The following is a 27,471-nucleotide window of genomic DNA, read 5'->3' as shown; positions in this document are numbered from 1 at the left end:
AAATAGGCCTATGTGTTGGACTATACGACAAAGGTGTTTACTGGGCACTGTGGGCAGACAATTAAACCGGTCTAGAGGTGTCTATCTTATCCTTAGAAGAAGGCACATTGACCTTGGTTTTGGCTGACCAGAGATGAACCCAACAGGGAGAGAGAAGATATGAGTGATAGAGAAGCTAGAGATTTATAGAAGATATACGGTATATAGAGAGAGATAGAGAAGAGAGAGGCACAGATAGAGAGAGAGAGAGAGAGAGAGAGAGAGAGAGGGAGAGAGAGAGAGAGCATCAGCATCTATAGACCAGTCTGCTGTAATAGAAAGAAGAAGCTGTTATTATCACCAAACTGTGCGTCACAATTAATGCCATTATGTTTGCCCTGAGAAAAGAGAGATTTCGTAGACTACACCATTCGTTTGACGATTTACGAATGACAGTCGTGTTCTTTTTATGAGCTAGCCTATCCAGACCGCTTATGGAACACTGTTAAATGAGACTAGAATATCTGCATTGCCTGCCACTGTCTGTGGAGCCCTAAGATCGAGCGCACCACCCAGTCGAGACAGTAACGCATGATCACAAACAGATGTCAGGCATTTTTGAAGAAACATTTAATGTTTTCTGTACCATCATCAGCCTTGCAAAATACCAGAAGGTAGAAGATTTTTATTATACAATTAATAATCAAATCACGGTCCGTCCGGAGTTGTAGCCTATTTCCATGCTTTCTATTTATAAGGAGGCAATGCTTCTCGACCAAGACCAATGAGATTTGTGCTGTGGCCGCAGCGAAGTAGATTTGTAAAAATACCGTAAATACATTTGGACAATTGTCTTCTCGAATGCTTTCACGGTAAACCTGTGTGATTGATTCTGAATGGTGCGGCGAGAGAAGGATAATTCTGTGGTTTTTGGCACCAGTGGATGCTGCGCCGGAGAATGGGATACGCCGACCCTACGTCGGGTAGAGATTTACTCGGCAATAGGTCGCTTTGTTTTATATTCATTTGCGCATTTGGACTGGTTACACTTTTACAACAGATTCTCTATGGAAAAAACTACATTAAAAGGTAAGCGATGTTAAGTACAATGCCTTCGGAAAGTCTTCAGACCCCTATTCTAAAATGTATTAAATAGTGTTTTCCCCCTCATACATCCACACACAATACGCCATAATGACAACGCAAAACATTGGTTTTAAGACTGTTTTACTAAATTATTACAAATAAAATATTTAATACACTTAAATATCACAGTTTACATAAGTATTCAGACCCTTTACTAAGTACTTTGTTGAAGCACCTTTGACAGCAATTACAGCATTGAGCTTTCTTGGGTATGACACTACAAGCTTGGCACACCTGTATTTGGGGAGTTTCTCCCATTCTTCTCTACAGATCCTCTCAAGCTTGGTCAGGTTGGATGGAGAGCGATGCTGCACAGCTCTTTTCAGGTCTCTCCAAAGATGTTCGATCATGTCCGGGCTCTGGCTGGGCCACTCAAGGACATTCAGAGACTTGTCCTGAAGCCACTCCTGCATTGTCTTGGCTGTGTGCTTAGAGTTGTTGTCCTGTTTGAAGGCGAACCCTCGCCCCAGTCTGAGGTCCTGAGCGCTCTGGAGCAGGTTTTCATCAAGGATCTCTCTGTACTTCGCTCCATTCATCTTTCCCTCAATCCTGACTAGTCTCTCAGTCCTTGCTGCTAAAAACATCCCCACAGCATGATGCTGCCACCACCGTGCTTCACCGTACGGATGGTGCCAGATTTCCTCCAGATGTGACGCTTGCCATTCAGGCCAAATAGTTCAATCTTGGTTTCACCATAAATGCCTGATTGGTGGAGTGCTGTAGAGAATGTTGTCCCTCTGGAAGGTTCTCCCATCTCCACAGAGGAGCTCTAGAGCTCTGTCAGAGTGACCATCGGGTTACCTCCCTGACCAAGGCCCTTCTCCCCCGATTGCTCAGTTTGGCCGGGAGGCCAGCTCTAGGAAGAGTCTTGGTGGTTCCAAACGTCTTCCATTTGAAAAACGATGGAGGCCACTGTGTTCTTGGGGACCTTCAATACTGCAGAAATGTGTTGGTACCCTTCCCCAGATCTGTGCCTCGACACAATCCTGTCTCGGAGCTCTACGGACAATTCCTTTGACCTGACATGCAATTCCTTTTTGCTCTGACATGCACTGTCAACAGTGGGACCATATATAGACAGGTGGGCCTTTCCAAATCATGTCCAATCAATTGAATTGACCACAGGTGGACTCCAATCACGTTGTAGAAACATCTCAAGGATGATAAATAGAAACAGGATGTACCTGAGCTCAACTTTGAGTCTCATTGCAAAGGGTCTGAATACTTATGTAAATATAAAAAAAATATTAAAAAATTCAATCAACCTGTTTTCACTTTGTCATTATGGGGTATTGTGTGCAGATTGTTGAGGAAAAAATGTATTTAATACATTTATATTTAACGTAACAAAATGCTGAAAAAAATCAAGGGGTCTGAATACTTTCTGAAGGCACTGTATATATCTTCCACAAATAGGCTATAGGCCCAAATCAAATAAATTGCCATTCATCTGAAGACTCAATTATTATCAATAGCATAATGTTGAAATGTAAGGGACGGCCTGACATTTTAAAATGTTGTGAATTAAATGGCTCTGTTATTGTTCTAACTGTATTAATACTGTCATCATTGTAATTCAGTGTAAATATGGGAGTAGTGGTTGGAGTAATTGCTGCATGGGAGGGGGAGGGGTGGGGGGTAAGCCTGAAAAATAGCAAATTAGTCTTCCATTTTTCCAGCGGCATATATAAACTATTCTCATGAGGTGAAGCATCACATTCATGCTACATACAGAGCCCCAGCTGATTATGGTAGTGTACCTCCTTCTTTTTAAAGTGTTTATTAGATTATCAGTTTCAGTCTTATCTACAGATCATACATCTTACATAAATAAGGCTTGGATATCTACTGATATCCTATCTGCTGATATTACAGTTTTAAAAACAACTCAAATCTATTGATGCAGTTCATTGTTCAGTATTTTTCACTTAATATTGATAATTCTTCATGTTAATGTCGAAGGGGTTATTGTCTGATTCGATAGTAATTTAGCTACTATACACTGTGGGCTTCAATGCACACACGGTCATGCTGCTGTTTCAGCATAATGCATTCCTAAGATGTTTCGTAACACCTCTGCAACAGTAATATCTCTATTAATAGGGACTCTACCTTTTCTCATGCAATCTGTTGTTGCTAATAGCACCCATAGTGATACATGCTATTATTAATCACTGTAAGGCTTTGACTTCTGCATTATCATCTGCTGGGATGTTTTTCATTGTGAGACGAGCAGATACTGAGAACCTGATATATATATGTTTTATCTTAAGATAGACCTATCTTAACATCCCCCCAAAATAAAAGAGTTCATTATAGCTTTGCCTTACAGCAAACATACAGTGCCTTGCGAAAGTATTCGGCCCCCTTGAACTTTGCGACCTTTTGCCACATTTCAGGCTTCAAACATAAAGATATTAAACTGTATTTTTTTGTGAAGAATCAACAACAAGTGGGAGTGGAACGACATTTATTGGATATTTCAAACTTTTTTAACAAATCAAAAACTGAAAAATTGGGCGTGCAAAATTATTCAGCCCCCTTAAGTTAATACTTTGTAGCGCCACCTTTTGTAGCGCCCCCCCCCCCCCCCCCCCCCCCCCCCCCCCGCCCAATTCCCCCTCACATGTGTGTCTCCTCCACCGCTTGGGCTACTCTGATGAAATCCTGTGGATTCATGGCATCCACTATTGAATATGTTATGGCTGAGATGGCATGAATCCAGCCCCAGCAATACATCTATCTATCCTGCCCCGCACTTCTAGCACTCTGACTGGGAAAGAGGGGAACGGGCTACAGTCACAACGAAGCTACTGAGCCAGCCAGTGTGCAACAACGGCAGCCATTTTGCTACACAGTATCTGCACACCTCAGGAGAAAGAGAGCGAGAGAATGATAGTTTGTGTGAGAGAACGAGAGAGAGAGCATGATGGAGAGAGTGAGTGTCTTAAAAATGATGTCACTGTGAGATATTCTTCCCCTCTTCCCCCCCACATGCTGAAACCATGACAACAAGCTAAAGTTGTGAATGGGACCAACGGTCCAACCCCTCCCGACCTATGCTACCAAAACGTAGCCCAGTCAAACACTGCCTAAGGACATGGGTCTCAATCTCATGAGATTCTCTTATGCCCCAAAGGATCTCAGTAAACTATCTCTGCAAATGACCAGATTCTGTGGGTCTGGAAGAGACTGTACTACAGAAGACACTTAAACTACAATGCAATAATGCCAGTTGTTGAGAGCACTATCTGAGAATAACCAGCATAACATGCACTTTAGTCCTCCACTAGTCCAAGATTGTTTTAGATTTTTTTTGCAGCTGTAGACAGAATTGGGTCGTGGACTGCCATTTTGATATTTTCTGTTTTGCAGACTTTGTTTTACCCTCAATGATTTGGGTACACAGTTGTCTGATGATGTCACCATTTTCCAAAGAAGGTCCAGATTATGTTAGACCTTCAAGATAATTCAGGGTCACTATTCAGAGAGTGCACATGTCTGTTAAAAGACATAAGGCACATGTGCTTTGGAGTGGTGTAGTGCTTTTAGCATTCTGGCACGTGATCAATTTCTCATTTTCCACAGCGTGTATCATATAGCACAGCCTGGCTGCAGTGACATTAGCAAACACCCCCTAAAGCTCTATGCCAGGGTAGAGATCGCAAAGCTGTGAAATCACAGGGTAGAGAGGAAGAAGGGCTTATTAAATAGTACGGTGACCCACTTTGCAGCAGTGCACATGATCTTCTCTCATCTCCACTTGACTCGGAGAGGGCGATGCCTAAAAATACCCGCAGCAGGCTGGGTAGGCTACAAGTGGCATCAAACAGTCATGGAGATGATGTTAGAAATCCACTCAGAGATAACAACTAGCTTGACTAGATCCATCTGTATGTTTTTTTGGGGAGGGCACAATTTTTCATTTTTGGGTTGAACCCTTGGTTATTATTTAGTTGAACTAAAACTCCAAAACTGCACCCAGATCTTTAAAAAAATGACTGTTTAGTTGAGCATTCCAGATTCTTGTTTCAATTATATAATTGGAACCATAGCCTCCGTAGCAGATTATTCTAAAACAAAGCTTAGCTATTAGTATGTTGATTGCCTGCCGACCTTCCCTTAGAGGAGAAAATACCGGGAGGACTGTGACAAATGTCTTCGTAGATAATGGACCTGGGCACGTTGATAGTTGAATCTCCGTTGAGTAAGCGCTTAAGAAACCTTCACCAGTACAAATGATTATCCTGTGTGAGTAATGGACATCCTATTAGGATATTATTCATGTTCTACTCTCACAACCATAACTCTGCCCTTGCAGAAATAGCTACGTTGTCTTCTACTCCAGACTTAGAGTGCATCATGGATTGCTGCTAACTCAATCTATTTGGGTCCTTTTCTAATTAGCTGATTTATGTTGTTTGGAATTGTGGTGTAGAATTGAATGGAAGGTCAAAGACTTGTTTCCGCATAACATGATAGTATTGAAATTGACAGGCTGATAATACACGCTAAACAAAATTGACAGGAAGCAATATTGACTTATTGATCAACTCAACAGTAACAGAACAGTAGCTCTTTAATGCCTATAAATAGTCTGCAGAGTGACATCAGCCATATCAACACTGTGCCATGTGACATCAGTAATATTAATTTGGATAATATGGTGGATCAGATAGGTCAGGTTCAGTATTTTTAGAGACCACATCAGCAGTTTCTTTGTTGGGAAAAGAAAGTATCACCTTTTTTGAGACAGGGCACTCCTCTAGATAGTTGGATGGTGTGCAGGTGTGTGGTGGCTGCACCCACTGGTTTCTTTAGGAGCATCATGTAGCAGATCCAGAAGCCTAAATCCATGTCCTGTTTTAGCACACTCCATCCTGACCGCAACAGCCAGGGGCAGAGTGTCATTGAGATTTTTAAGTGGTTCTCTGAGAAGCCAAATGGGCGCACAGTATTGACATGAGGCCCAAAGTAGTGTTCGTTTCATCACATAATGTGCTTATGGAGAGGATTTATGTGCAAGATTATTTTCCAGTACACTGTAGTGATACGCTTTGCTGTCCACAATGATTTAATGGAACAAAGTCATAAGATTATTTGCACAATGGAAAGGAATGCTCAAATAGGTTTATTTCGATTCATATGTTTTTTTAGGGTTCAAATATGATGATTGAAATCAAACATGTCCCTTTTATGCAGAATCCATCTTTGAATTAAATCATTTTAATTTCTTACAGGTTTGGATATTTGGTTGGGATATTTGGATTTGCCTCATGCAATTTTGACAAAACCTGTTCAATTCACTCATGTTACTCAGGGAGGAGATGAGATCTGTCCCATCCAGTAGGGGACAGCGTCATGGCCTGGGAGGGTACAGGTGCTATGCACCTCTCAACGGTGGCCTATATGCTGCTATTGTCTGTAAACCGTTAAGTATCCTCTCAGTTTGTCTGTTCTCTATGTAACCCGTTAACCATAATCATTTGGTTCTGATTTAAAGAATGTGTTGTGGTTTTTAGATTGTGCATGAGCGTAATGTGCAATAATACCCTATAGGCTAATCTACCGAACTAAGATGTGCTGCATATTGGGCAAAACCCCCTAAAATGGTGAATGATTAGGGGTTTTAGTGAGACAACAACTGAGATTTGACCTGTTTGACCACAATGAATGGATTAAGTGAAGCATCTTTATTTCATCTCATAAACAGACGTAGCATATTTACACACTGTTTTCAAACCAAGTGTTTTCTGTCCCACTGCTCTGCAGCAGAGATAGAAGTGTGTGTCTGCTTTGCATGCCATTCTCAGATTTGAGGTATCTGTGCCAACCACACCAGATTGCCAGACCCATATACACTTCGTCATTCAGCTGTGTCTGAGCTTGAACTTATTTGTCCCCTTCAGATTTTTAGCTGCTGTTTTTGCTTGTTTAATTGTTCTCGCTCTCAATGTAGCCTATCATCATTCTTTAGTAAGATTGAATATTTGACATGCAAGGCACATTTGTCCATTATTTATTTGCCCCCTCTTCTTTTTTATCCCCAACTAATTTAGATTTTTTTTACGGGTGTTTTATTTATGACAAATGTGTAACTGAGTTTCATTGTCCGTTTTATGCTCTAGATTTGTTATCAACCATTGTGTTATTATCTAGGTTCATTCTAACTATGTTTGGCTTAGTTTGATTTGGTTTACTAAAGCCAAATGCTGATCCCTCTGTATGCTGTGGTGTGTCTCTGTGTGTGTTTGTGCATTGTGTATAAAAGTGTGTGTGTGTGTGTGTGTGTGTGTGTGTTTGACTGACTGACTGACTGTTAGTTCTCAGGTAATTAAAGCACAATAAATCCCAAATAAACTGCCTAATTTTCTTACTAGTGCGCAACAGTTTAGCCGACTCAAAGGAGACGAGACAGGAAATTGGACCGGTCCTGTAAATTTCTTGGATGATGGATCTCTGAAGCCTGCCAGGAATGGGAAGAAAAGGTACATTTCCAATGTGATTGACTGACTGTACAACACCCCTGTGAGAAAAAAAGAGAGATAGAGAGAGAGAGAACTTGAGATTTCCTGCTGATAACCCAGCCCCCTGCATGTGTGGCCTGGGCCTTAGAAGCCTCCACTCGCAATGCATAACCAGTATAACCAACAAACTGCTGTGCTAACTAACTAGTAAAGAGATGAAGTCAGCAACACACACATAACTATTTTGCTTCTGCTTGTTTTGCATTTCTGAGGAATCCTAGTTGAGATGTTTGCAGGGGTGATGATGACACAGGACCCACTCACACTGACGTTTAACTCTAACTTACCTGTCTGCATGTTGACAGATGTTTCCGTCAGAATTTTCAGCCAGATTCACAGATCTCCGTAATAGTCACACCCTGCCTAGCCGATATTAAGAAGAAAAAAAAACGCTCTCAAAGGTAGGCCGGTCTGAAGGCGTTTTAAGTACTTTTACAGAAACCCAAGAATGCCTCTTTCTTTTTCATTGGTCTGAAAGGATCAAACTCTCATATATTTTCAGTGGTGGTTGCACTGCAGATTGCTCTTGCATGTTGTCTCATCCCTTCCACCCCCTGCCACCTTGTGACCCTCGAACCCTAACCCCCCCCCCCCCGAGAACCTGGTTGGACCACGGTTCTCCTGTTGATGTACTGGCTTCTCCTTGTACCGCTGTGTCTCATCCAGCACCCATTTCTCAAATGCCTTTCACTCTCAACCTGTGTGTTCATGCATTCTGCACAGCTCTGAGTGTATGTCATATACATAGTGGACACATATCTCTGCTCCCCTATCTCCTCTTCTCACATCTGCATTGTATCTCTCTGCGACCTACCTGGATTATTTCCTGTCTGCATGTTGACAGATGTTTCCGTCAGAATTTTCAGCCAGATTCACAGATCTCCGTAATAGTCACACCCTGCCTAGCCGATATTAAGAAGAAAAAAAAACGCTCTCAAAGGTAGGCCGGTCTGAAGGCGTTTTAAGTACTTTTACAGAAACCCAAGACTCTTTCCAACTCTTTCTTTTTCATTGGTCTGAAAGGATCAAACTCTCCTATATTTGCAGTGGTGGTTGCACTGCAGATTGCTCTTGCATGTTGTCTCATCCCTTCCCACCCCCTGCCACCCCGTGACCCTTTCCCAGTAGGTCTTTGGCTTCAGTGGGCTGAGGACCTAAAGTCAGTAGGCGTGATAACCCGCTGGTTATTAATAGGCACTCTTCCATCAGGCCATCCCTCATGGATAGCAGAAAGCCAGTGTGGCATGGGCGGTCTAAGACGACATTCAGAGTCATCCTCTTTCTTCTCTATCTAGGCTACAGTGCTTATTAGGGGTTCATCATTAGAGGTAAACCAAAATAAGCTAAGAAGCTAATTTTTAAATGATAATGGACAAGAAACATGCTGCTCTAGACCTTTTAAGTATTTACTTGATAACAAGCCAATCCAAAATACACCGCATCATCAGGGGGATGTAGACAACCAGTTTCATTGTTCCTTACTCATTTTGATTTTTATCCCACCATCTCGTTCAAATGCACTTTTCTGTCATGTCGTCCATGTTGTCTTTTTGTGTTTTACCTCACCTCATTTTACTTTAACAGCCACATCAATCATGCTTAGAACGTTATTCCCCCTTTTCACCAACATTCTCCACCTCATCCTATCTCACTGAGATAGCATTTATCCTACAAATTCACTCACTGGCGTGGCACATTGTGAAGGCCGTCATCTTGGATTCAACAGAGCAACACCTCACCCAGCAGACAAAATTTGACACCTGACGTCATAATAACTTGATTTTTTTGGTTGTAAACTGGCTTTCTGGTATAGTAAGAGGGGACTTCATATAACCAGATTACAACCAGATAAAGACGACATCAACACGTGATTGGAAATACATTTTGGGGTTGTTATCTTGTCGTATAGCTAGATTACAATCAGATTAAGATATATTTTATGGTTGCTAAAAAGATGTTTAGCCAATGGAACCAGTTTTGCCCGCTGGGCAGCCACTCTTTATCCATCCAGTAGAGAGTAGGACTCAACATCACCTATTTGGTATCTACTTTTAAATATTTTCCAAATAGAAAGCACCTTCTCAATAGGTATCAGGCATTGGGAGCTTTTAGCTCTCCTTCTTTCCTGGTGCCTCTGAGGCTATGCAGTTGGCTGTGGTCCTCAGGCAAGAATCCTCCTGCTCAGGCGCCAGATAGGGCAGGCTTTTCCAAAGCTGGTACATGGATCAATAGCATTTACCATTACAAGCCTATTTAAATACGCCTAGTGGGAAATTTGACTCCTCTGTGTGGCTCTCTGCCTGGCCTGAGAGGGAGGAAAAGATTTGGGTTAGATTCTGGTGCCGATTATGCTCTCAAAAGGGAGGAGAAGATGCAAAATGTTTGTCAAAAATCCTTTCTGTCATGCTAAAATGTTCACCATGTTCTCACCTTCCTTAAGTTTCCTTCCCTTCAGATGTCATTGTGTTTGTCTCAAATATTACACAATCACTACCACCATATCAATCTAATGTTGTTGTTGATTTTTTGTTTTTGTTTTATGTCACCATTTTCCTGTATAATGTTTCTTTATTGGTTTATTTATTTATTTCCTTGTCTGAAACCTCTTGTTAAGAAGATTTCCTAGCCTCGCAAGCATGTAAAGGTTGTATTTGTCCAATCCGGATTTTATCAAATTAGAATCATTCAATGAGCTGTAAAATCTTATCGAATAGTTTGAATCTGAGTGAGAGTGATGACTGTGTACAGTATGTACATTATGCTTATGTGTATGATTGCGCATGTATGTCTGTATGTATGTGTGTGCATGTCATACCAGATAAGGTAATAAATACAAATGTAGGACCAACATATTTTCATGTGATCTTCCTTAGTTAAATTTCTACATGCAAAGAGATCTGCAGATAAGGGAGACATTTATGGTTATTCCAGACAGGGACTGATGAACTCAGGCAAACCAGCAAGCAAAATGTGGCACATGAAGTCTAAATGAAGTTATATTCTGGTTGTAAACTGGTTGAGAATACGTCTTATAACAGGATAAGACATATTTTTTGTGACAAGACCAAGACGTCATGGGAAAGATGTCAGATAATCAGATTATTATAATTATATCCAGATAAAGAGGCTTACATGGTTGCTAAAGCTGCCTTATACAACCAGTATACAACATGAGGTAACACTTTACTGTAGGCTTCCTTATGCATGCATTCATAAAGCCTTTATAACAGATACAGTGCCTTGCGAAAGTATTCGGCCCCCTTGAACTTTGCGACCTTTTGCCACATTTCAGGCTTCAAACATAAAGATATAAAACTGTATTTTTTTGTGAAGAATCAACAACAAGTGGGACACAATCATGAAGTGGAACGACATTTATTGGATATTTCAAACTTTTTTAACAAATCAAAAACTGAAAAATTGGGCGTGCAAAATTATTCAGCCCCTTTACTTTCAGTGCAGCAAACTCTCTCCAGAAGTTCAGTGAGGATCTCTGAATGATCCAATGTTGACCAAAATAACTAATGATGATAAATACAATCCACCTGTGTGTAATCAAGTCTCCGTATAAATGCACCTGCACTGTGATAGTCTCAGAGGTCCGTTAAAAGCGCAGAGAGCATCATGAAGAACAAGGAACACACCAGGCAGGTCCGAGATACTGTTGTGAAGAAGTTTAAAGCCGGATTTGGATACAAAAAGATTTCCCAAGCTTTAAACATCCCAAGGAGCACTGTGCAAGCGATAATATTGAAATGGAAGGAGTATCAGACCACTGCAAATCTACCAAGACCTGGCCGTCACTCTAAACTTTCAGCTCATACAAGGAGAAGACTGATCAGAGATGCAGCCAAGAGGCCCATGATCACTCTGGATGAACTGCAGAGATCTACAGGTGAGGTGGGAGACTCTGTCCATAGGACAACAATCAGTCGTATATTGCACAAATCTGGCCTTTATGGAAGAGTGGCAAGAAGAAAGCCATTTCTTAAAGATATCCATAAAAAGTGTCATTTAAAGTTTGCCACAAGCCACCTGGGAGACACACCAAACATGTGGAAGAAGGTGCTCTGGTCAGATGAAACCAAAATTGAACTTTTTGGCAACAATGCAAAACACAGCTTGGCGTAAAAGCAACACAGCTCATCACCCTGAACACACCATCCCCACTGTCAAACATGGTGGTGGCAGCATCATGGTTTGGGCCTGCTTTTCTTCAGCAGGGACAGGGAAGATGGTTAAAATTGATGGGAAGATGGATGGAGCCAAATACAGGACCATTCTGGAAGAAAACCTGATGGAGTCTGCAAAAGACCTGAGACTGGGACGGAGATTTGTCTTCCAACAAGACAATGATCCAAAACATAAAGCAAAATCTACAATGGAATGGTTCAAAAATAAACATATCCAGGTGTTAGAATGGCCAAGTCAAAGTCCAGACCTGAATCCAATCGAGAATCTGTGGTAAGAACTGAAAACTGCTGTTCACAAATGCTCTCCATCGAACCTCACTGAGCTCAAGCTGTTTTGCAAGGAGGAATGGGAAAAAAATTCAGTCTCTCGATGTGCAAAACTGATAGAGACATACCCCAAGCGACTTACAGCTGTAATCGCAGCAAAAGGTGGCGCTACAAAGTATTAACTTAACGGGGCTGAATAATTTTGCACGCCCAATTTTTCAGTTTTTGATTTGTTAAAAAAGTTTGAAATATCCAATAAATGTTGTTCCACTTCATGATTGTGTCCCACTTGTTGTTGATTCTTCACAAAAAAATACAGTTTTATATCTTTATGTTTGAAGCCTGAAATGTGGCAAAAGGTCGCAAAGTTCAAGGGGGCCGAATACTTTCGCAAGGCCCTGTACATATCACATTATACAATTTGTCATAAGCTGTCATAAGTAGTTTTAAATATTTATGAGTCAAGGCATGAGACGTTATAAACCCAGTTATAATGTGTGTTAAAAATGACTTTTTGTCCTGTGGTCATATGCGCTAGTCAATATTACACTGTCTGCAAGACAACTTATGTCATATGTTGTTATATGTTACATTAGAGTCTACATACCAGATGTTATAACAGGATGCTATATAATTTACCAACCTCTGTGTCACATTATTACATTGAATGGAATGATGGGCTTCATAACCATGTCATATGCTCTTATAGAGTGTGCACAGACACCTTAAGTAAAGTGACATTAATTTGAGGTGTTATAAAACAGTTATGAATGTGCTTATACCACACGATGAGTTGAGAGTATCATAAAGCATTACCATTCAAAGGATCTCCAAGAAACATGGGCAAATGGGAGCACAGATGTTTTTTTTTATTTCAAAAAGCACACATTATAATGCCAACAACTTGGCAAAAATAAATAAATATTGAAATGAAATGGAGGCAAAAATAATTTTACAACAAAATCAACGTTGCTGCGGCACAACAGGATTTGTGACAGCTGTGAGAAAAGTAAAATGTGCAGGCTACGGTAACAATGACAGTGTGAGGACAGACTCTGGGAGACGAGAAGCAAGTAATGGGAGGCGTGGGAGCCGGACGAGCCGGCCGAGGCGTGGAAGCCTGACGAGCCGGCTGAGGAGTGGAAGCCTAACGAGCCGGCTGACGTGTGGGAGCCTGACGAGCCAGCTGAGGCGTGGGAGCCTAACGAGCCGCCTGAGGCACGACGTGGGATGGGAGCCTGATGAGCCGGCTGAGGAGTGGGAGCCCGTCGAGCCGGCTGAGGAGCCTGCCAAGCCAACCGAGGCAAGAAAACCTCTCGAGCCAGCTAAGGCATGGAAGCCCGATGAGCCAGCTGAGGCACCCTCGGTTCCTTCGGCAGGGGCACCCGGACTCGATGTCACCAACCCCAACAAAAAACAAAAAAACTCCCTTCCAATATTGGTGTCTGCATTTTGTGAGGACAGACGCTGGGAGATGAGAAGCAAGTACAGGGAGAGAAGAAACAGACATGAAACAAAACAAGGACAGTGTCTGGACAAGGGGAACAAAATGACATTAAATCAAAGCTGTCATCAAGGCAAAAGGTGGCTACTTTGAGGAATAAAAAAAAAAAACGTTTTATTTGTGGGTTACTACGTGATTCCATATGTGTTATTTCATAGTTTCGATGTCTTCACTATTATTCTACAATGTAGAAAATATTAAAAATAAAGAAAAACCCTGGAATGAGTAGGTGTGTCCAAACTTTTGACTGGTACTGTACATATAAATAGCATCAGTTATCCTCAGTGAACAAGTTTCAGATAGATATAGTATTATTCTATCACATCCAACAGGCAACATCCTAGAGAAAAACCTGGTCTAGTCTGCTTTCCAAAAGACACTGGGAGATTAATTCATTTTTCAGCAGGACAATGATAACCTAAAACACAAGGCCAAATCTACACTGGACTTGCTCACCAAGAAGACAGTGAATGTTCCTTAATGGATGAGTTACAGTTTTGACTTAAAACTTGACGCACCCATCCCTTTAGCGGGATCATTTTCATCAACACCCGCTGAATTGCAGCGCGCCAAATTCAAATTAAATTACTAAAAATATTGAATTTTCATGAAATCACAAGTGCAATATAGCATAACACAGCTTAGCTTGTTGTTAATCCACCTGGTGTGTCAGATTTCAATACACCTTTTTGGCGAAAGCATAACAAGCATTTGTGTAAGAACATCTCTCAGTAGACAAAATATTACAAATACTAGCAGCCAAGTAGATTGGTCACGAAAGTCAGAAAAGCAATAGATTAAATTGCTTACCTTTGATGATCTTCGGATGTTTGCACTCACGAGACTCCCAGTTACACAATAAATGTTACTTTTGTTCCATAAAGATTATTTTTATATCCAAAATACCTCCATTTGTTTGGCGCGTTATGTTCAGAAATCCACAGGCTCGAGCGGTCACGACATCGCAGACGAAAATTCCAAATATAGTATGCGTAATGTCCACAGAAACATGGTCAAACGTTTTTTATGATCAATCCTCAGGTTGTTTTTAAAATATATAATCAATAATATATCAACCGGGACTGTCACTTTTTCAATAGGAGACGGAGAGACAATGGTTGCCCCACTCTGTTGCGCAAGCAAAACTCTGCGAACACCCAGCTATCCACTGACACGATGTTAACTTTCTCGCTCATTTTTTCAAAATAAAAGCCTGAAACTATGTCTAAAGACTGTTGAAACCTTGAGGAAGCCATAGGAAAATAATCTGGTTGATATTCCTTTAAATGGAGGCAAGGCATCCAATGGAACAGAGAGCTTTCAGAAAAAACAGCACTTCCTGGTTTGATTTTCCTCAGGTTTTCACCTGCGATATAGGTTCTGTTATACTCACAGACAATATTTTGACAGTTTTGGAAAATTTAGAGTGTTTTCTATCCCAATCTGACAATTATATGCATATTCTAGTTTCTGGGCCTGAGAAATAGGCAGTTTCAAATGGGTACACTCAAGAAGTTAAATCCATTTGAAAATCTATGGCAAGACCTGAAAATGGTTGTCAAGCCATTATCAACAACCAATTTGACAGAGTTTGACGAATTTTGAAAATAACAATAGTCAAATGTTGCACAATTCAGGAGTGGAAATCTCTTAGAGACTTACCCAGAAAGACTCACAGCTGTAATCGCTGTCAAAGGTGCTTCTACAAAGTATTGACTCAGGGGTTTAAATAGTTATAAATGACATATTTCTGTATACTATTTTCAATACATTTACATTTCTAAAAAGTTTTGCTTGTCATTGTGTGGTATTGTGTGTAGATGGGTGAGATCCATTTTGGATTCAGGCTGTAACAACAAAATGTGGAATAAGTCAAGGGGTTTGAATACTTTCTGAAGGCGCTGTACATTTTAAATGGAATAAACTTTTCATCTTAATACATGTTATTTAACTCAAGCTAACTAATGTTGTTTTTATCTATGTTATTAGCTGTAGCTAGCTAGTTAGCTAAGTTTTCCACATGATGAGCCAAGATCTCTTCTCCCATCTTATGTTTCTTTTACGCCTGCTACGTTAGGTTATGTTAACGCCCACCCTTCTTCTGATTTCAGCGATATGATTCGTCGACACAAGTTTGCGGATCCAATGGAAAGTTATTGCGGTCTCTTGTGTCAGTGAATCATGTAGCTGAAATCGGAAGAAGAAGAAGGGTGGGACTTACCAACATAACAACACAGAAGCGAGAACATCAGCTCACAAACCAATAGCAAAGAACATGGATAACGTTTGCTAGTTAGATTGAGTTAAACAACATATATTAAAAACATGCTCCGGAACTTTGCGACAACAAGGTATTTTTTAAACCTCCTGCTTTGTGCTAGATGTGTGAATGTGTAGTTCATACATCCATAATCTATGAGCAGAATTTTTGTCTTCCCTCTATTAGCCACAAAATTCCTAGTTTGAAAGCAAATGTTGTTCTGGAAGTTGTGCTGTGCCGTTTTCACTACATTTTCCTCCACGTGGGCCAGCCCCGTAGCAATTTGAGTTCTAGCCAATGAGCTTCAGCCCCTCACCATTTGAATGCCTACTAGCAAGATGCATACACAGCAGAGCGAGAGAGAGAGAAATGACGTGGTGCACATATCTGCACATATGTGACGAAGTACGTAATTTTCAGGGACCATTTTTGGCTCGTGAACTACTGGCTAAAAAGTATACAAAAGTACCGGAGAATTTCTTTAAGATTAAAAAGTAATTGCCTCTAAACTAATGTACATGTGAAAGAGAATGTATTGTGTGATGTGCTGCAAAGTAAGATTTATAATTCAGGATTCCCCAACTAGCTAGCTACGTTTAGTACCTCTAGCTCTAGCTAGCTATGCATTGATGGGGGCGGGCAGCACAGTGAGGCCTCTTTTGCTCATGTCGTGCCACTAAGGGTATGAATACACATTGTTTTGACTGTGTAGAGCAGGGCTCTCCAACCCTGTTCCTAGTTACCTGACTGACTAGCTAGCTAGCTAGCTAGCATTTTTTTTTTGTAATATAGCTGCTGTCCTTATTACTGTAGCCTGCACATCTTGTTTTTTTCCCATCTGTCCCATTTTTCCACAGCAACGTTGATTTTATTGTAAAATTATGTTTGCTTCCATTTCATTTCATTATACTATTATAATATGTCATTTTTTAGTACATCTGTGCTCTCATTTGCCCATGTTTCTTGGAGATAATTTAAATTGTAAACTTTTATGAAACTCTCAACTCATCCTGTGGTATAAGCACATTCATAACTGTTTTTTTAACATCTCAAATTAATGGAACTTTACTTAAGGTGTCTGTGCACACTCTATAAGGGCATGGTTATGACGCCCATCATTCAATTCTATGTAATAATGTGACACAGAGTTTGGTAAATTACATCACACCCTTTTAAAACATCTGGTATGTTGACTCTAATGTAGCAGGCATATGACATAAGTTGTCACCAAGACTGTATAATAGCAGTTGTTATTAACAGTTGACATGCTGTTTAATTACTTGTTACTTTTATTTCTTATCCGTATTTTTATTTTAATTTTATTTAAACTGTATGTTGGTTAGGGGCTCGTAAGTAAGCATTTCACTGTAAGGTCTCAAGTGACTAATACCATTTGATTTGATTTGACATTAGAGTATAGGACTACAGGTTGAACATTCATGTAAAACACCCATTATTGTACTACCGGTTTTATGCTGTGACTCATAACTATTGAAAACTACTTATGACAGCTTATGAATGCATACATAAGGACACCTACAGTAAAGTGTTACCCAACCAGACTATAATCACATAAAATACCAGTTTTGCCCCCTGGGTAAGTATACTGAGTCTGCCTTATGCAGTGAGAAGGCCGCAGTTACTCCCCATATTCTCCATTGGCATCATACTGTGCAGCTGTGCAGTTCACTCTATCCAGCATACTGTACATGCCATACAACAGAGACAAACCTTATCCATGATAAAGGTTATGCAGTCTAGGTGCCCCTGCCATCAGGATTTAGTCATGTTTTCTCACAATTTACCACAAGATTTCTACCTCCCCCTTCCCCTTTCTCACTATGTATTTCATGCTATTTTTGTTGTTTTGCAAACACAATTTTTTGAATGTCCATGTTAATTGTTGTTCCCCATGTGAAGTCAAAGTTCCCATGTCAAGTCAAAATACATAATGAATGTTATCAGCAACAAGAAAATCTGAAAACAAAACAGAGAAATTATGGTAGCTGGTGACTTAAAAGTGTCAGGATACATATTGTGGATCCATAGGAATGATATCACACCTGCCACTCATTCCATAACAATGTCTTCACGTTAAAGATTAATATTCATAATGTATTTTAAAGTAAAGCCATAATTGTATTGGAATAAAGTTAAAAGTGTCCCACAATGTATAACATCTTTCCCCAACCCCACTTTGCTATGTGTTTTGTGTACCAGCCTCTTCCTTGTTATTGTTGATTATTATGTAGATCAGATCAGTGCAGCGTGACGCTGACTGTGACTATCCCTCCAGGTATCTGGACTCATACGATGGATCCTATGACTACAACTCCACTGCATGCAAAGAGCTCAGGCAGGAGATTATGGATGTCAAAGTCCTGACCATGTGAGTGTAATCGCCTGTGTTACACTCTTAGAAAAAAAAGGTTCTATCTAGAACCTAAAAGGGTTCTTTGGCTGTCCCCACAGGAGAACCCTTAGAAGAAATATATTTGGCTCCGGGTAGAACCCTTTTGGGTTCCATGTAAAACCCTTTCCACAGAGGGTTCTACATGGAACCCAAAAAGGTTCTTCAAAGGGTTCTCCTGTGGGGACAGCTGAAGAACCCTTTTGGAACCCTTTTGGAACCCTTTTTTCAAAGAGTGTACAAATGCAGTGATGGGCAACTTTGATCCTCAAGGGCCTATGTGCCTTGCTGGTTTGTGTTCTCTCTTTGAAATGTCAATATTAGATATAGGAGGAAGCTAAGTCTGTGTACTCAGTTCCAACATTCAGGCCCATCCCTTGTCCTATCAACAAACATTTAAATAATGATTTTATAATACAGCAGTAGGAAGCTATAGTGGGAGAAACAGACAAGGGCAAAGATAGATGAGAAAGTAGGCGAGACAGGCCTTGAACCTATTTTGCCAGGGGGATGTACAGTGCTACCACTAGAACAGACTCTGGCACAGGCTTCTAGTACATGTTCTTGAGGATGTTTGAGCTATTTATCACACCTGTAAGAGGTGCTTGATGAGGGACAGTGTGCCAGGTCAGGCAGCAGACAGCGCGACAGACAGACAACAACTCCTTGGCTCTGCCAGCAGTTACAGTGCAGTGACTGACTCTCCTTACACTACTGCCAGCCCTGGTAGTGCTTTCCCTACCCGAGCAAATCACATTTCCCAATCATCGAGGGGGAATGTCAGTTCGAGGGGAGCTATTTAGAGCCCTTCTATTTCTGGCCATCGCCATCTTCTCCTCAAGACGGCGGGCGCAAGGCGTCAATCAGAGGGAGTGCCTGGGCACAATGCTAAATCCATTGCCACAGCTTGAAGTGCCATTCTCATGTTACAACTCAGCGCGTGTTTAATATTCATATTACAGAGCAGAGTGCTGCAGTATCATCTCTGTGGTTTTTGTAGCTCCATGCAGCCCCCTCCCCATGTTTTTAAATATTTTAAAATGACATCTACCTGTGCAGTTTTCAACCCCCTCATCGTGAGACCATCTACAGCAGGGATTTTTTTTAAATGTATCCCTCTGATCTGCAGTATATGTAGTATAGGAACATAGGGTATAGGGCTTATTCTTAAACATACATGGATCACTTGACTCAAATTGTTTGTCTCGGTTTTATGTGGGGTTTCCCTGCCCATTTGCCAGGGTGAAGACGTCGGAGCTGTTTGAGAGATGGAGGAACCTGCAGGTGTGCAAGTGGCAGCAAAACATGGTGGAGACCAACAACTTCAAGTGAGCTTCTAATTGACCTTTAACTTTAACACATCACAGAGATGGTGTTTCAGGTCACCTTTCTTGCAGTCACGCTGTACATCTCAAAAGATTGCTATATCATATTATTGTGGTTCACAAGACCTTAAACACTTCTTTAGGCATTGTGATATCTGATCATCTGCAGAGCGTGAACGCAAAACAGAAGACTTGGAATGCCACCAGTCTATTAGCATGAGCCTGTTCAGAGGAGCGACACCCTTGTTCTACTACAGTTTTTTTGGGTCTGATAGTAACTCTTCCCTTCTATTGTTCTCTCCAATAGGATGTCTCTGTCGCGGTGTTGTAATGCACCCTCCTTCCTGTTCACAACCAAGAGGAACACTCCAGCAGGCACCAAGCTGAGGTATGAGGTGGACACCAGTGGCATCCTGCCCATCAGTACTGAGGTCTTCAAGATGTTTCCTGACGTGAGTGTTCCAATTATAACAATATACAGTATATCATCCTGTTTGACTACCTGTCATCCATGTGTCCTATGCTATGTACCCTACCTCGTACCCTAAGGTGATGGAACTCCACTTTCTCTGGTTATAAACTGTACCCCATATTTCTGTTTGACACTGGTTCTGTTTCATTGAAAGGACATGCCATACTCCAAGTCTCAGTTTAAGAAATGTGCAGTTGTTGGAAACGGAGGAATCATCAAGAACAGCAAATGTGGGAAGAATATTGACTCCGCAGATTTCGTGTTTAGGTAAACATCATCTTTATTCTGTAGTGCTACAAATATTCCCAAGCATCACGCTTGGGCTGATTTATTTTTGACTGCAGATATCAAATGGTAAGATACACCATTTAATTACTTTCACTCTGCTCAGACCTTCTCAGAATCTGCATTGGATAATGTAAATAATTATCCTTCCTTCAAAGATGCAACATACCACCCATCAACGAGAAGTACTCAGCTGATGTAGGCGCCAAAACGGATCTGGTGACGATTAATCCAAGTATTATAACGGAGAGGTACTGTAAGGCTATGTCAACAAAAAAGTGTATTCCCATTGGGCACACACTGGTTGAATCAACTTTGTTTCCACATCATTTCAATGAAATTACGTTGAACCAATGTGGAATAGACATTGAATTGACATCTGGGCCCAGGCACGCACACACACACACAATCTAGACCTGAAATCCATTAACGGCAGCAGTTACAATGGGTGTGCATTGCACTTAGTGAAATGTAATGTTCTGGCACAGAGCTGCAGCACGTCTGCTCCTTGCAAACACACACACACACACACACACATACACACACACACACACACACACACACACAAGCACACACATGCAGACACCAACGCACACACAAAACACACATACACCTCCTCCCTCTTTATACACACTCTAATCCCTCTCCTCTCCTCTCCTCTCCTCTCCTCTCCTCTCCTCTCCTCTCCTCTCCTCTCCTCTCCTCTCCTCTCCTCTCCTCTCCTCCAACACCAGATTCCAGAAGCTAGAGAAGTGGCGGCGACCATTTTACGAGGTTCTTCAGAACTACGAGAACTCGTCAGTGGTCCTACCCGCCTTCTACAACACGCGTAACACTGATGTCTCCTTCCGGGTCAAGTACATGTTGGACGACTTTGACTCCCAGAGGGGTGTGTTCTTCTTCCACCCCCAGTACCTGCTCAATGTCCAGCGCTTCTGGACTGTCCAGGGTGTCCGTGCCAAACGCCTCAGCAGCGGCCTGATGCTAGTCACTGCCGCCATGGAACTGTGCGAGGAGGTCCACCTCTATGGCTTCTGGGCGTTTCCCATGAACCCCTCGGGCATTTTCATCACGCACCATTACTATGACAACGTCAAGCCCCGCCCCGGGTTCCACGCCATGCCCCATGAGATCTTTAACTTCATGCACATGCACACGCGAGGTATCCTCAATGTACACTCAGGACCTTGCACATGATCGTGCACCGGAGCCACGCCCACACTGTAATGCATCATGGGAAGTGACCATTTACTCCTGTTTTTGTCTCGGTTCTTAATTTATCATCAATTTGCATATATTAATTTAGATACAATGGTGTTTTCTTACAGTTGACGAGAGATGGCCTTTTGAGCTCACACCGTATATATTTGTGCTTTTTACACTAGCTCCATGTGTTGAAGGTTTCTTGCTTTTATGCCAACACTATAATTTCTCTTGATGTGTTTCTTACTCTCTTGCTGAATAAGCAACTTCAATGGCCACTGGTATCTCAGATTCTGTAGGTTGCTTGTTCTATTGTGAAGTGATCTTTCCTAGTGATGTCGTTTCTGTGCAATCTTAGTGGCTCGGTGGTACTGCTGTACAGAGGTTTGAACCTAACGTTATGCACAACTATTTACACTGAAATAAGGCCACTCTGTGTGTCCCTCACCTCCTCCTGTACTTTCTCTTTGCCGCTTCCTGTGTTATGACCCCCCCCCCCCCCCCCCCCATGCTCTCTTTCTCAGACAGTCTGTAGGTGTGGCAGCTTTTATTTATGTCTGTGTAAAAACCCTGAACACTATTGACGTTGAGGGAATCCAAAATAAATGTTCAAAGGTCCAACTGTTTAACCTTCAGTTGTCCAGCTTCATTCAACTGTTTTATATGGTAAATATTTATTATAAAACACTGTTAACACTCCTGACCTGAGAGGACCTTTTTTATAGGTCCCCTTTCTTCCGTACAACTAACTAGCCAAACACTGGAAGATATCCTTGGATATTTCTGATGTGAAATGGTTGTGTTTTATTTGCTTGCTGTTTTTGAACAAAGGTGAGATGATTAATATTTTATAATCACCACCATCATAGTAGGCCACATAGTCAGAAAAACACCCTGGCCCAAGTTCCTGGGCACTGTTGACCAATCTGATTTCTCTCTGTCATCCATGTCTTAAAACCATGCTGCCTTACAATATAAATGTACAAATCCTCTCTCAGATATGCAATTCACCCCTGAATTGCTTATCTAATGGACGTTCGCATCAAACAAACTCTTGTTCTTAATGTTTGCTGACTCACCATAATAACCATAACAAGATGAGGTTCACTTCTGCTGTTTAATGACTAAATATAATATAATTCCTGTAAGATATAATGCTATTTCCATACTCATGTGATGCTGTGCATGATTCTACTATATTCTCTGTTTTGTGTGTGCCTGCAACCAACACGTTTACAACGATCAGCTTCTGCTAAAGCTCACAGATCATTGGGAGAGATTAGTTTAATTCAAATGATATTACATTTCTCATCAATTGCACACAAGGCCCAATCGAAACTTGACTTTCGCTTTTAACCCAACCCTTCTGAATCGGAGAGGTGCAGGGGGCGGCCACATTGGGCACCCAGGGAGCTGTTGTTGTGGGGGGTTAACTGCCTTGCTCAAGGGCAGAACAACCTTTCGGTTACTGGCCCAATTCTCTTACCGCTAGGCTACCTGAAACCTTATATCAACCTTGAATGCATTTTAAAAGAGAACTGACCGACAGAGGCACTTTTTTACAGATGATGGAAAGGAATGACTAATATCGCTCCCTTTTGAAATTATATGATTTTTGTTATCATTATTATCACTGGATCGTGTCATTTCCCTTTTTGCAATGTGACAAAGTTGTAACCTTGAAAGCATCATGGATCTCAGCCTTGTAATGCTGTATGTTTGTTTCTATTAGTATTTGTTGTGTTTAACGGTGACAGAGTGGAGGAACATTACTGAACTGGAAACATAGGGTCATTCTTCTGTACATGCTGTGCAATGCCTTTTGATTTTTGTAACGCCCCAAATTCCCATGATCTTCCATGATCACTCCTAAAGTCTTTGGAAGATTGTTTGTTTGACTTGTAATTCAAAGTCACAGAGATCGTGTGTAAAATACACAATGCACAAAATAAGTTATCCGTATGAGCACATTAAATAATTTCAAGTTTGAGTCTCAGAATCACAAAATATCATAATTTTATAGAGTAAAAAATAACTAGGTAGAATAATCAGTCCGAAAATGAAAGGATGGAATTATTAGAGCTTGGATGGAATTATTACAGTTTGAACAGTGATATGAACCCTACATTCTGGGTCATTCTTTATATTGTGTTTGTAAATAAACATGTTTGGATTTTCTGCTTGTCCTGATCATTTACTTTCTATATACAGATGTCTGATCTACGAAGAAATGTGGATCTGGGTCAGGCATACAACAACCAATCATTTTAGTCCAAACTATACCCACCAATCACTGCAAGTGAGAAACTCAGAATAGCACTGCATGGAATTGAATACATTACAGTATTTGGATACTTTTTCAAGTGAGTGGAATTGAACATGACAGGAAAATGCAATATTTCCCAATGAATGACAGCGAATTCAATCTTGTCATCTGAAGTCAAGTATTTTGTCTGCAGTTAATGAGTAAATCGGGCCATGTTCATTAGGGGACGCAACAGAAAGCATTTCAAAATGTTTTGCAACAGAAACGGAAAATGACAGTCAGTCTTCTTCCGTTTGGTGACTAACGACCACAACCCTATATGTGCTCCTGATGGATAGACCACAACCACTTGACAAATTTACTGTCTCGTTTCAGGTCAGCTGGCCTCTGGTTTGTCTGCTCCAATTAGCTCCTTAAGCAAAGCTACTGTCAGCGCCTCAATAATTAAACAGACGGCAGTATCAGTGTCCTATCCGCTCACTGAATCACTTAAGCAAGGCTGCTACTGCTGCTCTGGAGCCCCTTTACACCATGGTCAAATCCCACTGAGTCACCAGATACCATAGCTTGTATAGGTGAAATAGTAGTGCACCCATATTCACCTGTCATGGCAGTGAAATCTGAGAAAGACCATGCCAATATATAAAGTAATTTTGGATACATAACACAGATAAATCAATTAAACACATAGGTGATGTGATAGACCCTGTACCTACACACCATGAATGAGGTATCAAGGCAGACTATGGCGTTTAACTCAGAGCGCACCACCATGTGCCTTCAGAAGGTATTCATACTCCTTAACTTTTTCACTGGCCTACACACAATATCCCATATTTTCAAAGTGGAATGTTTTTCAAAATGTTTACAAATTAATAAAAAAATGAAAGCTGAAATGTCTTGAGTCAGTAAGTTTTCAACCCTTTTGTTATGGTAAGCCTAAATAAGTTGAGGAGTAAAAAAAATCTTAAGTCATATAAAACAAGTTGCATAAAAATAGTTTTTAAATGTGATTTTTCAAGGGTAGTGGTGGCTGCATCATGTCATGGGTATGGTTGTAATCGTTAAGGACTGGGGAGTTTTTCAGGATAAAAAATAAACAGAATGGAGCTAAGCACAGGCAAAATCCTAGAGGAAAACCTGGTTCAGTCGGATTTACACCAGACACTGGGAGATGAATTCCCCTTTCAACAGGACAATAACCTTAAACACAAAGTCAAATCTACACTGGACTTGTTTACCAATAAGACAGTGAGTGGCCTCCAAAACTGAGATACAGTTTTGACTAAATCTGCTTGAAAATCTAATGGGAAGACCTGAAAAGGGTTGTCCAGCAATGATCAACAACCAATTTGACGGAGCTTGAAGAATTTTGAAAAAGAACAATTGGCAAATGTTGCACAATCCAGCTATGGAAAGCTCTTAGAGAATTACCCATAAAGTATCCAGAAAGACTCAAGCTGTAATCACTGCCAGGGGATTATAAAATATATTGACTAAGGGCTGTGAAAGATATATTAGTGTATTTTTTTATTTTAAAATGTTTACAAATGTAGAAATGTTTCTTTCACATTACAAAGTATTTTGTGTAGACAAACAAATTAAATCCATTTTTAATACCACTTTGTGACAAAAGTCAAGGGGTTTGAATACTTTCTGAAGGCACTGTATAGGCCTAATGCATTTCACAGGCCTAGCATCTGGGCGTTAGTCAGAAACTTTTAACCATGCTGAAACCGCTGAACCGTCAGAACCACTAATGGATGTTCAAATGTACCTGGTAGGCCTAAAACATGTGTCAAAAACACTTATTGTGCAGCAAGAAAGCATATTTGAATGTGTGTATTTGAGTTTTTCCACACATGTCCGATATAGGCTACACAATGTATAAAGCTCTGTATAGTCTTCAACGGTAAATCTCTGCCCAAAACACACAAAAGTGCAGGCAGCAGGAGTCACAGCAGTGTTCCCTCAGAATTGATTCAACACAATCAACATGTCTGAATCTTAACCAAGTAAACTTAAATCACTGTATCTCTCCCCTTGCAGTACCGTTTTATCACAAAGCTTTCTCTGTTTTCACTTGTTCTAATTAAGTCCAAATTCAATTTCCGCTGAATGATGTTCTCATGCTTATTTAATGAGGTGACTTGGTCTATAAAGAGAGCAGTGTATTGGTGATTGACCTCATGAATATTCTGAGAAGTCAGCATGGTTATCAAGAGAAAGAACAGAAAAAATGAAGACATCGGTTAGAGATATAGGTGAGCTGTAAGCACGTCCAGGTCTGTAGATGCAGGTTGTCACAATGATTATGACGATCAGCAGGTGAGAAGGTATGGATAAAGAGGTAAGTCGTTAAACAAACAATCTCTTTCTTACCTGCTTATCACATGAGTGGGTATGACGCTTTCTTGCGATATAGGCCGACTTGGGGTTGTATTCAAGTACTTTCCAATCCCCTTCCTTAATTAAGACCCCTTCCACCTGACCACCTCGTGCCTAGATGATCAGGTATCAGGTGCAGAGATGTATGCATTTGCACATGAATTTGATTACAAAATAATAAATGATCTGAGGTTCTCGTTCTCCAAAAACCTCTCAACATGAGGTTTTGCTGTACTTTGCATTTGTTTCGCATTCATAGAACAAGGGATATCAACGTACACTACAGTACTAATGGTGATAAGAATTTTATTGAGGATTAGATTATGTATTTCTTTGCCTGTATCCTTGTGTATATATACCACACCTCCTCGTGCCTTATTGCTTAATTATAACACTTTGCTTTATAAGGCATTATGCAACTTGGGCATAATACTCTATGGTTGGAGATATAGATGTTTATGAACAGCTCATAAGGTGTTATTAAATGAGCTTATAATGCATTATAAGGGGTGTTACCGAAAATACAAAAGGTTGTTAATTACCATGAAATGCTGTTTCCTAAAACAAAAACACATCTGGATTTATACGAGCTGGATTGATTTTAAGTTTTACTTTTACTTTATGGTTGATGGTTGTCAGATACTGTAAGTGTTATTGAGATTCTAGTACATTATATTTTTATATTCCTGCTGATGTATGTATCTTACATACAGTACATACAACCATATCCTAATAAAATGAAACATCCCTATTCTGAACACAGACGTAACTATTCGCTAACAAAGTGGATCAATAGCAGCAGCAACACAGGATAATAATTTCTTTGGACAACATGCAAGCTCTGGGCATAAACCTTGGAGCTGGACTCTTAGTTTGTGACTGTAGACTAGCTACAGGTTTCAGAAGGCCTTGGGACCAATATGAGTTCAATATACACTAGTATGCTCAATCATGTCCTGCAGTTGTACATGATCATGGATGATATATGTCCAGGCGTGTTAGGTGATGATGAGTTGTTAGTGTGTGTGTGTGTGTGCACGTGTGTCTGTGCGTGTGCGCTTGTGTGTGCGCCTCGGTAAAATCGAGACACACCTGGCCCGTGAAGTGATCCTGACATGATGAATAATGGAGAGCACCGCGTGGGGCAAAGAGGATAAGTTATCTCGGCAAGGCAACCTTTTTCACAGGGTTTTCTCATGTGGGCCAAATGATTCCCGTGGGGACAGTAATTTTTCATGAGCAGAGC

At 40.8% G+C, this 27,471-nt stretch overlaps 1 protein-coding gene and 1 long non-coding RNA gene across 10 annotated transcripts; one reads left to right on the top strand and one right to left on the bottom strand.

Moving 5' to 3' along the window:
* The first annotated feature begins 216 nt into the window (after nt 1-216).
* LOC110509560 (alpha-2,8-sialyltransferase 8E) lies at nt 217-23,749 on the top strand. Of its 9 annotated transcripts, XM_036967548.2 has the most exons (10): nt 327-1,068; nt 6,446-6,556; nt 7,506-7,613; nt 7,958-8,053; nt 18,173-18,265; nt 19,528-19,614; nt 19,919-20,063; nt 20,238-20,350; nt 20,527-20,619; nt 21,103-23,745. In XM_036967548.2, exons 1-10 carry the CDS (start codon nt 923-925, stop codon nt 21,563-21,565), a joined length of 1,455 nt encoding a protein of 484 aa, XP_036823443.2. In that variant the 5' UTR covers nt 327-922; the 3' UTR covers nt 21,566-23,745. The 9 variants fall into 9 exon arrangements, 8 of the variants coding, with proteins under 8 accessions (XP_036823447.2, XP_036823444.2, XP_021446179.2 ...); XM_036967549.2 differs by lacking the exon at nt 6,446-6,556 and having other exon boundaries at nt 266-1,068; XM_021590504.3 differs by lacking the exon at nt 7,958-8,053 and having other exon boundaries at nt 298-1,068; nt 21,103-23,749.
* On the bottom strand, nt 6,800-8,016 carry LOC118945279 (uncharacterized). Its single transcript, XR_005040394.2, has 2 exons — nt 7,940-8,016; nt 6,800-7,651 (listed from the first exon to the last, which is right to left on the bottom strand). It is a non-coding gene; the product is annotated as an uncharacterized LOC118945279 (long non-coding RNA).
* Nucleotides 23,750-27,471: the final 3,722 nt, after the last annotated feature.

The sequence above is a fragment of the Oncorhynchus mykiss genome, chromosome 29, assembly GCF_057628025.1.
Source record: "Oncorhynchus mykiss isolate SJ-2025 chromosome 29, ASM5762802v1, whole genome shotgun sequence".
Taxonomy (NCBI): Eukaryota; Metazoa; Chordata; class Actinopteri; order Salmoniformes; family Salmonidae; genus Oncorhynchus; species Oncorhynchus mykiss.
The sequence above is the reverse complement of the archived record's forward strand: the minus strand, read 5'-3'. Positions and strand labels throughout refer to the sequence as shown.